Raw genomic sequence first — 14,240 nt, forward strand, 5'->3', positions numbered from 1 at the left:
GGTAGTGGTATTTACGATACTGTAAACACCAACAGTGTTTCCACCTACATAATTATTACTATACTGAACACAGCAATACCTACTTAGCTGTAAACACACACAGGGGAGATCCGATGTGAGAAGAGGGCGACAACCGTCACTTGGACATTTCGGTTTTTAAAGCGGCAACGCACAGACCCATGCAAGTACTACCTTTGGGATTAACATTACCATGATGAAATGGGTCCGTGCGTTGCCGCTTTAAAAAAAAAAAAAAAAAAAATAGAAATAAAAAAAAAAAAAAAAAAAAGTTACAGTTGCAAATGACGTCATTTGGAAGTTTTGTCCTCTCCTCACATCAGATCTGCCCTGTGTCTGTTTACAGCTAAGAAGGTATTTCTTACATGTCGCTCTGTTCAGTATCGTACTAATTATGTAGGTGTAAACACTGTCGGTGTTTACATCATCGTTAATTCGTACTACACCTATTGAGGCAGCATCCCACAAGACAGGCTTAGATGCTCCGGCTCACATCTCTAGCACTTAATGTCATTTGTGAGCTGGAGGTTATATGATACCTATTCATAGATGACTGTATTAGATGTATGCAATTGTTCTCCATTGAAAATAATTGTTTCCCTTCTGTCGATTTTAAGAATTATTATTTTTCTTAGGTCTCTCCCTGTTTTTACTGAATACATCATTATTTCTGTGTTTCCCAGTAGCAACCTGCTGACTTCCAATACTTTATAATACCATCTGGCATGACTGTGGTTGCTCAGTAGGGGCCACTAGGCAGCTCTAGGGCTTACAGCATTGGAGTTCCTGCTTTCCGGCTTTCGAGATCTCCACTGCTACCTATACAGACTATTCCCCAGCTGGTTGTAAGTTAAATATAGGTACTGGCTGATATTAAAATAAAATATGTACATGGAATAGATAGAGCAAAGTGGAACAAATAATGTACAAGTTAGGTACCAGCAATGATTATTTAGGTGTATTGTTTACCCCAAGGGAAAGTAAAAATGTTAGGTGGTAAACCCCTCTAACCATGAATAGATAACTACCATTTTTCCGAAGGAGTCAGATTTTGCATGGCAAAAACAGTTAAAGTTGGCAATGGGACCTTTATTATTGCCTTATTTAAAAAAAAAATATTTAGAGAACATTTATACAAACATACAACAAATAGACCCTGTTTCCTATAAGTAGTGTATGTACAAAAACAACCCCCCCCCCCACCCCTCCTAACAAAAAAAAAATACAACAACAAATTGACCTGACACCGTTGCTTGGGTCTGAGAATGAAAAGGTAATTAAACACTGTTTTGAAATTTTAATACTCTTATCAACTAGACAAATCTTGACTAGATGTTTTATGACACATATAATGGTACGCCACATCCAAATTAAGCCTTATTAACGGAGTGCAACTTCCCTTTCCATGTGTTGTATAGATCTAGACTTAGAAGCTACAAGAATGACAATCTGTTGCGGATATCACTTTGTGCGTTAATTTAGCAGAATGATGCCCACCGGTAGTTCACAGTATAGTTCAAAAATTTCTAGATCAAATTTCCCCCCGATTACATGATGCTGTACAATTTATCCCGATTTGGACTCGCAGTTCAAAATATTTCAAGAATTCAAGTTGAAATTTGTGCGTTTTTAATTTTTATTAGACACAATCAAAATAATATTTTAAATTTATATAAAAATATTGTACCATTTATTTTTAAGTCAAATGGTGAATATTACTGTGCTCACAGTTTGCAATAATTAAAAAAACAACATTATTCAAATGTATCTCATACATGTGCGAACAGGCTTGTGTGAGTGCAAACAGGCTTGAACACTGTTGTTCAACATGTTCAAACCTGTTCGTCTGTCTCGATTTTTTAAACGTTCTAAAATTCTATTGGTTTTTGAAGTTTTAGAATCAATTCACTGAAGTGGTTTGAGGATCGCATAGTGACCGGTACTTGACTGTGATTGTATAAAAACATTGTCAACTTTTGGACAATCCCAACCTTCATAATATAACATGCCCCTGTGTAGCAAATATGAAGGGGTTCCAATTTATTACCAGAAGCAAGATGGCGCTTTATAAGGACACTTCAGCTAAAATCTGAGCATTGCAATCTGTTCAGTCCTCATGGAGCTCTAATGAGGCCTTAATACTCTGAATCATTCAGCTTCATTAAAGTTGGCACAAAGTAACTTAAAATAATGTTTCTTTTAGTACTATAATGCTGCAGAAGGGTCACATGAATATATTCCAACTGATTCTGCTAATGTAACCTATTTGCTACATGGAGTGGGGAGGGACAGGCATTTTGTTAAATGGATAAACCCCTTAAAAATACCTGTCACGGGGGCGAATTTAAATGTTATTTACTATATAGCATTTTGTGCATTTTACATGTATCAGACAAAATAGTGATCCTCTTGGCCCCGTTAGCCTCGGCGAGAGCATGTAAAATAGTGTTCTCTCTATGTTAATTGATTGATTCGGGTCCCAGGTTGATCATCATTTTAGGCAGGTTTCCTCCAACCAGATCTATTGCCTAATGAGTGCCGGCAAACTACGGTGGAAGCCAGCCTGGAAGAGGGCACAGCAAAGTATGATGCTCAATGTGGAAGCCCAGCTGAGCACTCAACATACATAGAGAGAATGGACAGAGCTTATTTCTCGTTTACAGAGTCGGACATAACGTGCAAAATTATTTTCTTGCCTATGGAAAAACACATCTTAAACCAGCACTGCAAATACAACATCCAACCCATGGGCCTGATTCATTAAGGATCTTAACTTAAGAAACTTCTTATTTAAGTCTCCTGGACAAAACCATGTTACAATGCAAGGGGTGCAAATTAGTATTCTGTTTTGCACATAAATTAAATACTGACTGTTTTTTCATGTAGCACACAAATATCAACTTTAAATTTCAGTGTACAAATAAGCTATCAGGTATTTGTGTGCTACATGAAAAAACAGTCAGTATTTAACTTATGTGCAAAACAGAATACTAATTTGCACCCCTTGCATTGTACATGGTTTTGTCCAGGAGACTGAAATTAGAAGTTTCTTAAGTTAAGATCCTTAATGAATCAGGCCCCATGTTATTGTCTGTAAATAGATTGATGTTGTGCAATTAGTATCACATAACGTAATGCAATTTACTAATAACATTTTCTAATACACAAACAAAAATACAATTTATGCCAAAAAGACAGATGTAGATGCTTGACTTGAGGTTGCAGGAAGTGCTGTTCAAACTTGAGTAAACTTTCTCACACACGATATACATATACCCCCCTCACCCCCCTCCCTTTATAAATACACACATCCTGCACTGCTACTCTCACCGGTCTACACATTGACATTAGAGATGAGCAAAACTAAGACAAAATTTTGTTGAAGCGAGAGTTGCAGAACACTGTGACATTCCAGCTATACAAGTTCTGCTTTTACTTCATCTTTCTGCAGTGTACTGTAAATTTGCATTTTGTGGAATTTATAGTCCATGAACAGAGCTGAGACTAGAGGTTTGGTTGGGGCAGGACTGGGCCTCTCAGGAACAGGACCCTCCCTACCATTTGCTTTCCCATCTGCATTTATTTTGTCTACCCTGTATGTCCCCGATTTATGGACGGTCATGTTTTCCCCAGTGTCCGGCGCTGTGGAGTTCTGCGGCCCCTTACAGATCAACGACTTTAATAAATAATAAGGCCAAATTCCGCAGGTGAAACGTGTTACATTACATGACCAAATGCAGAAGGAGATGAATATTTTTACAGAACACAACATTTTCACTCATCTCTAGAGATAAATACTCTCAGCACTAAGAAATGCCACAGTTTTAAACTGGGCGCACCAGCTAACATATGTAGGGATATATTGAGCAGAACTGCTATAATACTGCTTATTCTTGATATGTAATCGGCATCAAATTAAACACAAAATATTAAACATATTTAGAGCAAAGTTAGGCAGCCTGTGACTCTCCAGCTGCTGTGGAAATACAAATCCCAGTATTGTGAACCTGATTTAAACAATGACGAAATGAAAGGAATGCATAGAGTGAGAACTGATATTGGATAAAACCGTTTTGAGGTTTACTGACTTCCCAGCACTTAGCAATCAACTTACAGATGAAAAACATCTGCTTTTTTTTCTGTATTCACTCCCTACATAACCTCCGCAGTGATGTAATTTAGAGATCTTATAGAACTGTGCACACTAATGTGTTAGATGGCCCTGTATATAATAGGGTAATATGACACAAACAAACATTATATATATATATATATATATATATATATATATATATATATCTTTATACACACACAGGGCCGTAACTAGGGCTGTGCGATAGGGGCGACCGCACAGGGCGCAACGCTGAAGGGGGGCGCAATTTAGGAATATTTTAGGTTAATTTGGTCTTTCTCGCCCAGAGCACTAGAACTCTAAGTTACGGCTCTGTGTGTGTGTATATATATATATATATATATATATATATATATATATATATATATATATATATATATATATATATATATATATATACACATATACATATATATATACATACATATACATACATATACATACACACACAACAGATAGCAAAAAAGGGGCGCCTAACCCACTTCTGTATACAAGGTCACTGTACGAAAGTAATGCTTAAAAATAGTAATACAGTAAACACAAAGTCCAATTTACAGGAGGCAGCCAGTCCCAGAAACAGACTGAATCTGGAATATCTACAAGGGAATAAAAGGAACAGGGCGCCACATAGTGTATTACCACAATATATGTAAAACCACAATGTGAGAGAAAATGAAGTGTGATAGAATAGATTCACACTGAGAATATACTGTATATCGTGACTCTCAGAGTAAAAGCAGAACCAGGATGGTGATTAGATAAATATAAATATATATATATATATATATATATATATATATATATATATATATATATAATGTCACCACACAACAATGTGTGGGTTATTATACCAAGCACAATAAGCACCTCAGTACCAGCAGGCACTATAACCACTACAGTGATTATCCCTCTCTCTCAGCCTGTGGTGACTTTCTCACCACTTGTTGGTCAGTCACCCAGGCTCACTAGTGGCAGGAGGAGGGGGTATTAGGGAGGGACAATGCCTCACCACACTCACAGACCACCTGCACCACGTGGGGCTGGCGGGACCCCGCAGAGGGGCTGTTGTTGTCTACATCCAGGCAGCGCATATTGCACGCACATTATTACCATACAATACCGTTCTTGCACGCAGATATGCACCAGCCGTGATTCACTGCACGGGTGCTTTCATTGCATTGCACATTTGCCTGCATTTTGCAAGCGGTGGTCGCCTGTGCTGATACATAGCAATATTCCGCCTACCACTCAAGTGGGGGGGGAGATGAAAACAACAAGCCCAGGAGACCCCCATGATGAGATGCTTCAGCACAAACATCTAGGACCGCGCAGAAACTGGCAATAAATCCTACTCCTCTAGATGAGGAGACCACGTACGACTTACCCAGAAGATGAAATTAAACACGAACAGCATATATTTGATGCATTTGGTGCATCCTTCAACCCCCATGGCGACTGCTTCAGGTTCCGTTATTCGGGCTGCAAAGCGGATCACAGATGAGTGACTGGAGAAGGAGGGCGTAGAGAGCCCAGACCTCCTCCCCGTGTGTCAGGGCCACTCCTCCCCGCCGACCCCTCCTCATACACAGCGAGGAGGGGGCAGCCTGGTCTTCTCCTAGGGAATAGGGGGATATCTAGTTATTATACAACGATGAAGAGGGGCGAGATCTGAACCCCATAATTAAGTAAGGGGGTGCATCTAGGATTAGGGTTATTTCCCAAAGTTCAGAGAAAGTCAGTATGTCAGAAAGTAACATTGGAAGGACTAGATAAAGAAGTAAGGTTCAGTGGAACATAGATGGGAAGGCTGGGGCTGTAACCACTTTTTTATTTTTCTATTTATGACACATCTTGTTTGTCACTTTCATTTTTATATTTGATTGCTTCACGGATTTTTAGGGGTGCGGGTAGGCCCTTTTGGGCTCTGTGTCCCCTAAGATCTAAGGGGGGTTGTGTGGCCTTCTGGTTCTTGCCCCCCTGAACCCCATCGTTGGCTCATCCTTCCGGGGGTGAGCTAGTTGTTGAGCCCTGGGTGAAGCCTCGGTGGATCCCAGGGCCAAAGGGACCCCCCCATAGCCTTGTGGCGAAGGGGGGTCTGAAGACCCTTGCCCCCTAAGGGTCCTTTTTTTGGATCCGGGGGTCAGGGACTAGGGCCTATCCTTTTTTGAGGAAGGCCAAGAACCGCACCCTAGTGCACGTTTTTTAAGTTTCGCACTTTTTTCGTTCATTAGGGCACGAAAGCACTGTTCCCGAGCTTTCAATAAAAAAAATAAAAATAATGGATGGGAACTGTATTTGCAACCATATAATACCGGCTGTCTATATGTAAATCTTGTATCAAGTTGTACGTTTCTTGTCTATGGGGAAACCTTAGGGGCCTGCACGGATATCATTCCATAGAAATATTGCCATAAGACGGGGGTCAGTAACCTTTTTCTATCAGTATGCTGACTAAATTATAATCAAGCCCAGGTGTGCCAGTGGTACATATATACAGTATCTCTCATTTAATTATTTATAATCATGCTAATAACATGACAATATTATTAGTAATGGGCCAACTTAATATATATTCTTAACTTATGTAATTATTACGTACAAAATTCATAGTTGTGTGGTTTGAAATGTATTAAGGTATTGCTCCCAGTTCATATTATGCCACACATAAGTACCCCTAGTTCACATTATGCCACATATTATTGCCACCCAGTTTGCATTATGCCACACTTAAGTGCCCCGTTCACATTATGACACACATAAGTGTCTCCAGTCCATGTTATGCCACACATAAGTGTCCCCAGTTCACGTTATGCCACACATAGGTGCCCCCAGTCCATGTTATGCCACACATAAGTGTCCCCAGTTCACGTTATTCCACACATAAGTGTCCCCAGTCCACGTTATGCCACACATAAGTGTCCCCAGTTCACGTTATGCCACACATAAGTGTCCCCAGTTCACGTTATGCCACACATAAGTGTCCCCAGTCCATGTTATGCCACACATAAGTGTCCCCAGTTCACGTTATGCCACACATAAGTGTCCCCAGTTCACGTTATGCCACACATAAGTGCCTTCAGTTCACGTTATGCCACACATAAGTGTCCCCAGTTCACGTTATGCCACACATAAGTGCCCCAGTTCACGTTATGCCACACATAAGTGTCCCCAGTTCACGTTATGCCACACATAAGTGTCCCCAGTTCACGTTATGCCACACATAAGTGCCTTCAGTTCACGTTATGCCACACATAAGTGTCCCCAATTCACATTATGCAACACGTAAGTGCCCCCAGTTCACATTATGCCACATAGTATTACCCCCAGTTCACATTATGCCACACATAAGTGTCCCCAGTCCACGTTATGCCACACATAAGTGTCCCCAGTTCACGTTATGCCACACATAAGTGCCTTCAGTTCACGTTATGCCACACATAAGTGCCCCCAGTCCATGTTATGCCACACATAAGTGTCCCCAATTCACATTATGCAACACCTAAGTGCCCCCAGTTCACATTATGCCACATAGTATTACCCCCAGTTCACATTATGCCACACATAAGTGTCCCAGTTCACATTATGCCACACATGAGCGCCCCCAGTTCACTTTCAGATACATGTAGGCGGCTGTATGTGCGACTCACCTCTGGTCGGCACATGTGTCTTCAGTTCTGAGCTTTAACCTGGGAGGACCTACTGCGCATGCGCAGCAGATCCATCTCATCCATCTTAAGTTTTACTGCAAGCAGCTCTGGCGTGCCAGATAAAACTGTGCCTCATGCCATATCTGGCACACATGCCGGGAGTTGCCGACCCTGCCATAAGACATACCGGGCCAGACAAGTGAAGAGAGACTAGTATTTAACGCAGATGTCGTAGCCGTGACTGGAAAAACGAATAAAAACTAGAAATAAGGAAATTAGAGAAATTCTAGAACAAATTTTTGATTGGTGTTTAACCAATTATAGATGATCTTCATAAAAAAATCTCTCTGTAGTGCCAAAGATATCTCAATAACAGACAGCTATATCTGTAATCATTGCTTTCTGTGACTCTCTATAAAGGTAATTATGCTCCGCATATTATTAACCGGCTATCCCACCTACTAGGGTTGTAGCTGGTTTTGAGCTATCGGCAAATACATAAGAAGTAAAATTTTTAGGGTGTTTTTACTTCTTATTTTTTCTGGCTAGTTCTAGTTATTCGCTTCTATGGCAGCTAATCACTTACTATCCCTCATAATAGTGTTAAACATTATTTACTCTAAACTGTGCAGTGTGTAAATTAAATAGTTCAAGTGTAATCTCCTTATGGCTGTATTGTGCATATGCTGTTTAATACAATCTTAAACACAGTGTTATCATGTCCTGAGGGAGCATTAGTTGTACACTAGACCGGTGTATCCCAAACCTGGTCCCCAGGGACCCCTAACAGTGCTGGTTTTCCTTATCTATTTGTTGGAACACAGATGTATTAATTACTGACTGACACATTTTGAAAGATCCACAAGATGTACTAATTATTTCACTTGTGACCTCCTGGAAAACTGAACCGTTAGGAGTCCTGCGGACGGGATTTGAGAAACATTGCAGCAGAGCTTTGGTTTTATAGGCTCCTATAGTAGATAGCTGGCTGAAGAGAAGGATCTGATCTCAATGAGCAGGCCCGTCTCTATATCCTGTGATTGTATCTTTTGTTTGCATCTTTATGCAAACTACTATACTCTCTATTTCTATGCATATGTAACAAAAACAAATTTGAAATTACACAACTATTACATGCCACATAGTAACCTATACTCACTGTCTCAACTCATGAACTAATGTTTAGTGCCGCAATCAGTGTGTTGCAAACTGAGATTGATTTTAAGTATGGAGCTTCCCCTAAAAAGCATAGCCGTAGTATTTTGTGCCTAGTGGTTTACTTTTTCATAGTCTCTGCAATTGGTGTCTAAAGTACAGCAATAGGGGAAGTTTGGGGAGCACAGCTAGTTTGCAAATAACCAGTAATCAAGTAATTGGTGGTGTCCTGTCTTGAGATAATAATGGGCCTGATTCATTATGCAAAAAATTGAGTAAGTTTTCTTACTCAAGTTTTCTGGAGAAAACTATGTTGCAATGCAAGGGGTGCAAATGAGTTTATTATTTTGCACATAAGGAAAATACTGGCTGTTTTTTTGATGTATCACACAAATACTTGATTGCTTATTTGTACACTGAAATTTAAAGTTGATCTAGGACATGCCCTACCCCAAATATAAATCTTGCATCACATTTTAAATTTACCTCCCCTCCAATGCAACATGGTTGTGCCTTACTTGCTTAGTTTTGCTTAACTTACCTTAATGAATCAGGATCCAAATCTGAATATTTAAGAAGGTACCTGTCAAGCTGGTCTTCCTCTTACCACAGCTTGTGGGCATTATTGTAGGCATTGGATTACCCCTTTCAGTCTCTTCCACCCTAGACCATGGTCTATGTGGCCATACCTCAAACCGAGACCTGTGGACTATGGTTGCAATGCTTTTTGGAAAAATATATTGGCCTTCTTATCTATTATTCTTCTCCCCAATTAATAACATTGGCACATATTCCTATTTTTACCTGTCAGGCCAGTAAAATAGTGGCCTGTTGGCAACCATACTGTGGAGCCATGAAGATGTAGGTTAGTTTCTGCACCTCTTTTTTGTGCATGGATCAAATCCACAGGAATCAATGAACACCACTATATGCATGATGCATGCAAGGTCAAAACATACTGCAAAGAATTCCCAAATCATCCCAGGAACTGGATCCCACAAAATTGATCCAGAAATCATGCATTCAAACTCAAATGGACAAAGTTTGGAATCATATCACATGGTCACTCGATATGGGAGCTTGTTCACACAGAGCACTGCTGTGTCTGAACAGCGACTGAGTATTAAAGGTAAGCTGGGATTGGCATGTGGTGGCATAAAGGGACCATCTATATGTTCCCATATGAAGCTAATTAAAGATATGTTATGGTATGGTGGCATTATATGGCCATATGCTACCATTATTTCGTTATGTGGTTAAGTATGTGAATGTGCTGGGATTGGGCTGTATGTGTGCTGACAGCTGGGTCTAATGTGCACATTATTTTTGTTTTTCCATTCCAAAGGTTACATAATTACGATCATAGTTTATATCAAAAGTATTTAATTTCATGCTGCTATAAGTATAACCTTGATCGCTATAACAGACCCACCACATCATTGGACTCTAATTTTATCCATTTAACTTTTTTGCAACACACTCAACAAAGCATTCTTACTTACTCAGCCAGAAGTATGACACTGAAAAAAATTCAAGACGTTAGTTTAATAAGTAAAATGTGATGTTCAATGTTTATTAATCTGCCAAATTACCTAGGCCCTCCAAATATAAAATGACCAAAAAAAACACTGTGTCAATATAGGAAAGCAGAGCAGAGAAATAGATCAAATGAATGAATTGCCCACACAATAACTTGCAACAAGTAATATTGGTGGTCGGGTGCCATTGCTCAGTGTTGGTCCACCTTATGTATAACAACAGCAATTATGAAAGAAAAAGTAAATAAATTAAAAAACAAGCAGGACCCCCATAATAAATTCAAACCAGTACTAATGCTGCCATCCTAGGCTGGTACTGGCAAATTCAGGGTGACAAAAAGTGTGGGGTCTATCCAAAATTGCCAATAACAGCACTAGGATTTGCCAGCCAGGGCTGGGGGTACTATAACAGGGAAACCCGCATCATGGGGTTCCGCTGCCATAGTGACAACCAGCCAGATCACAGGGGGATCGGGCCCACAAAAAAATCCTACCGGGCAAAAAACATCCCCGTCCTGTATAGCACTTGGGCTATTCCCACATCCCTGGAGTAGAAGGTGTGGGTTAATTTAGTGAAAAATAGAATAAATTACATATTTTGTCCTGGTGCACTACAAGTTCCAGCATACCTAGGCTGCTATTAAGTTGTTGGGCATGCTGGTGCTTGTACTTCAAGCACCATCATACCCATGGTTGCCAGGGCATCTTGGCTCTTAGTGAATCACAAGTACTACTATACCCTGGCACCCAGGGCCACTGAGACTTGTAGTCTACCAGAGAAAAATGAAAATATTACACACACACACACACATAACTTATTTGAACTGAAAGCTGGTGGGTTTTCAGAGAGCGTTTAAATGTTTGAAGGATGTGGGAAAATTTGATTGGGAGTGTTAAGAAATTCCAGTGACACAGCTGAAGTCCCGGGACTGAGAGCTTATTATCAGAGACTGAGAGGAGCTAGTGTAGTAACTTGTACAGTGCTGCAGTGCATGTGGAGCTGGGAATATCTGTCTTGCTGCAGCATTCAGGACAGATTGAAGTGTGGATAGATGGGTGAGAGGAATACCAGATAGGAGGAGGTCGAGTTGTCAAGGTGGGAAATGATGAGACAATGGATAAGAGTTTCGGTTTCATCTTGGTTAAGAAAAACTATTTAGCATTTCTCCAGTATAAGACTTTATTCACTAGGAGTCTGTTAAACCACACATGAAAAATTGTTAGCAGCCAATTAAGCTACCAGTATGTTTTTGGAGTGTGGGTGGAAACCGGAGCACCTGGAGGAAACCCACGCAAACACGGGGAGAACATATAAAATCCTCACAGATAAGGCCATGGTCGGGAATTGAACTCATGACCTCAGTGCTGTGAGGCAGAAGTGCTAACCACTACGCCACTGTGCTGCCCTATTAGCAGAAGAGCCTTGACGGGATGGGCTTATCATACATTTGCAAATATGTGTAACCAAGGTTTCTGCATTTTGCATATAAATAGAATAGCATCTCTTTTACTGGTTCACATGAGTGTGCTGTGGGATTTTTCTCTGTATTTGTACTTTCTGTATAACCCCACCCTTCCAAGCACCTGCTGTGAATCAGGAGCGGATCTAGACTTTATGTTTAGGTGGGGCGATTTTGCATAATCACGCCCCTCCTTTGCTCTGATTGGCTGGCCCGTGTTAAACCCCGCCTTCTGCCCGCAATTGGCCCCGCCCCCTCCCGTTGTGATCACCGGCTGGGACCACTCTGATTGGCTGGCCCACATTTAGCGCCGCCCCTGCTCGTGCTTAGCCCCACCCCTCCCGTTTTGATTGACGGCTGGGACCTAGCTTTTTGCTGCTAGGGGGGGGACGAATGCCCCGATCACGCCCCCCCCTGAATCCGCCACTGCTGTGAATCTATAAATTGAGCATCTACCATTTTTTGTATTGTAGTTTGAGAGGCATGTTTGGTATCAGTGGCTGATGGGGAGCGCTGGTCCTCTATTGCCATTTGGAGATTCCTGGGATACCTCTTGTTAAGTTAGCTCTCAATTTAAAAACACACAAATGTATGACCCAATATAGGGGCTCTTATTGTCTTAATTAGGACCACCCTATTAGCAGAAGCGCCTTGAAGGGGCGGGTGGCTTATTGTTCATTTGCAAATTTGTGTAACTGAGGTTTCTGCATTTTGCGTACAAGTAGAATAGCAGCTCTTTTACTGGTTCACAGTAGGGATGTGCACCGGCGACTTTTGAGGTCTCGTGTTTTGTGTTTTAGATCCGGATTTTCGTTATTTTTGGGGTTCGGATTTGTCTCGCAAAACACTTGACGAAAGGTCTCGGTTCGGATTTAAGGTTTTGGATTCGGATTTTTTTTGAAAAAAACATAAAAAGTTTAAAAATCAAGTTTTTGGGCTTATTTTCACTCCTAGGCTATTATTAACCTCAATAACATTCAATAACAAGCATTTCCACTAATTTACAGTGTATTCTGAACACCTCAGTATATAGTTATTAGTCCAAAACGTTGCAACAAGGTATCTTTCTGGACTGCGTAGAGGAGTGGGTCACCACAATATATATTAAAAACCCTGAACTTTTATGATTCGCACCAATAAATGTACCTGGACTGCGTAGAGGAGTGGGTCACCACAATATATATTAAAAACCCTGAACTTTTATGAATCGCACCAATAAATGTACCTGGACTGCGTAGAGGAGTGGGTCACCACAATATATATTAAAAACCCTGAACTTTTATGATTCGCACCAATAAATGTACCTGGACTGCCTAGAGGAGTGGGTCACCACAATATATATAATAAGAAAACCATCAACTTGTATGATTCGCACCAATAAATGTACCTGGACTGCGTAGAGGAGTGGGTCACCACAATATATATTAAAAAGTAAAAACCCTGAACTTTTATGATTCGCACCAATAAATGTACCTGGACTGCGTAGAGGAGTGGGTCACCACAATATATATAATAAGAAAACCATCAACTTGTTTGATTCGCACCAATAAATGTACCTGGACTGCGTAGAGGAGTGGGTCACCACAATATATTAAAAACCCTGAACTTTTATGAATCGCACCAATAAATGTACCTGGACTGCGTAGAGGAGTGGGTCACCACAATATATATAATAAGAAAACCATCAACTTGTTTGATTCGCACCAATAAATGTACCTGGACTGCGTAGAGGAGTGGGTCACCACAATATATTAAAAACCCTGAACTTTTATGAATCGCACCAATAAATGTACCTGGACTGCGTAGAGGAGTGGGTCACCACAATATATATAATAAGAAAACCATCAACTTGTTTGATTCGCACCAATAAATGTACCTGGACTGCGTAGAGGAGTGGGTCACCACAATATATTAAAAACCCTGAACTTTTATGAATCGCACCAATAAATGTACCTGGACTGCGTAGAGGAGTGGGTCACCACAATATATTAAAAACCCTGAACTTTTATGAATCGCACCAATAAATGTACCTGGACTGCCTAGAGGAGTGGGTCACCACAATATATTAAAAACCCTGAACTTTTATGAATCGCACCAATAAATGTACCTGGACTGCGTAGAGGAGTGGGTCACCACAATATATATAATAAGAAAACCATCAACTTGTTTGATTCGCACCAATAAATGTACCTGGACTGTGTAGAGGAGTGGGTCACCACAATATATTAAAAACCCTGAACTTTTATGAATCGCACCAATAAATGTACCTGGACTGCGTAGAGGAGTGGGT

The 14,240-nt window shown here is 40.5% G+C and overlaps 1 protein-coding gene across 1 annotated transcript in view; it reads right to left on the reverse strand.

The window, feature by feature from the left end:
• Positions 1 to 5,685, reverse strand: part of CD81 (CD81 molecule) — a 45,845-nt gene extending 40,160 nt beyond the window's left edge. The window contains exon 1 of the mRNA XM_075187886.1: positions 5,535 to 5,685. Within this exon, the coding sequence (XP_075043987.1) occupies positions 5,535 to 5,600 (66 nt within the window). The 5' untranslated portion in view covers positions 5,601 to 5,685. The remainder of the gene's footprint in view (positions 1 to 5,534) is intronic.
• Positions 5,686 to 14,240: the final 8,555 nt, after the last annotated feature.

The sequence above is a fragment of the Mixophyes fleayi genome, chromosome 10 (genome assembly GCF_038048845.1).
Source record: "Mixophyes fleayi isolate aMixFle1 chromosome 10, aMixFle1.hap1, whole genome shotgun sequence".
Classification (NCBI taxonomy): Eukaryota; Metazoa; Chordata; class Amphibia; order Anura; family Limnodynastidae; genus Mixophyes; species Mixophyes fleayi.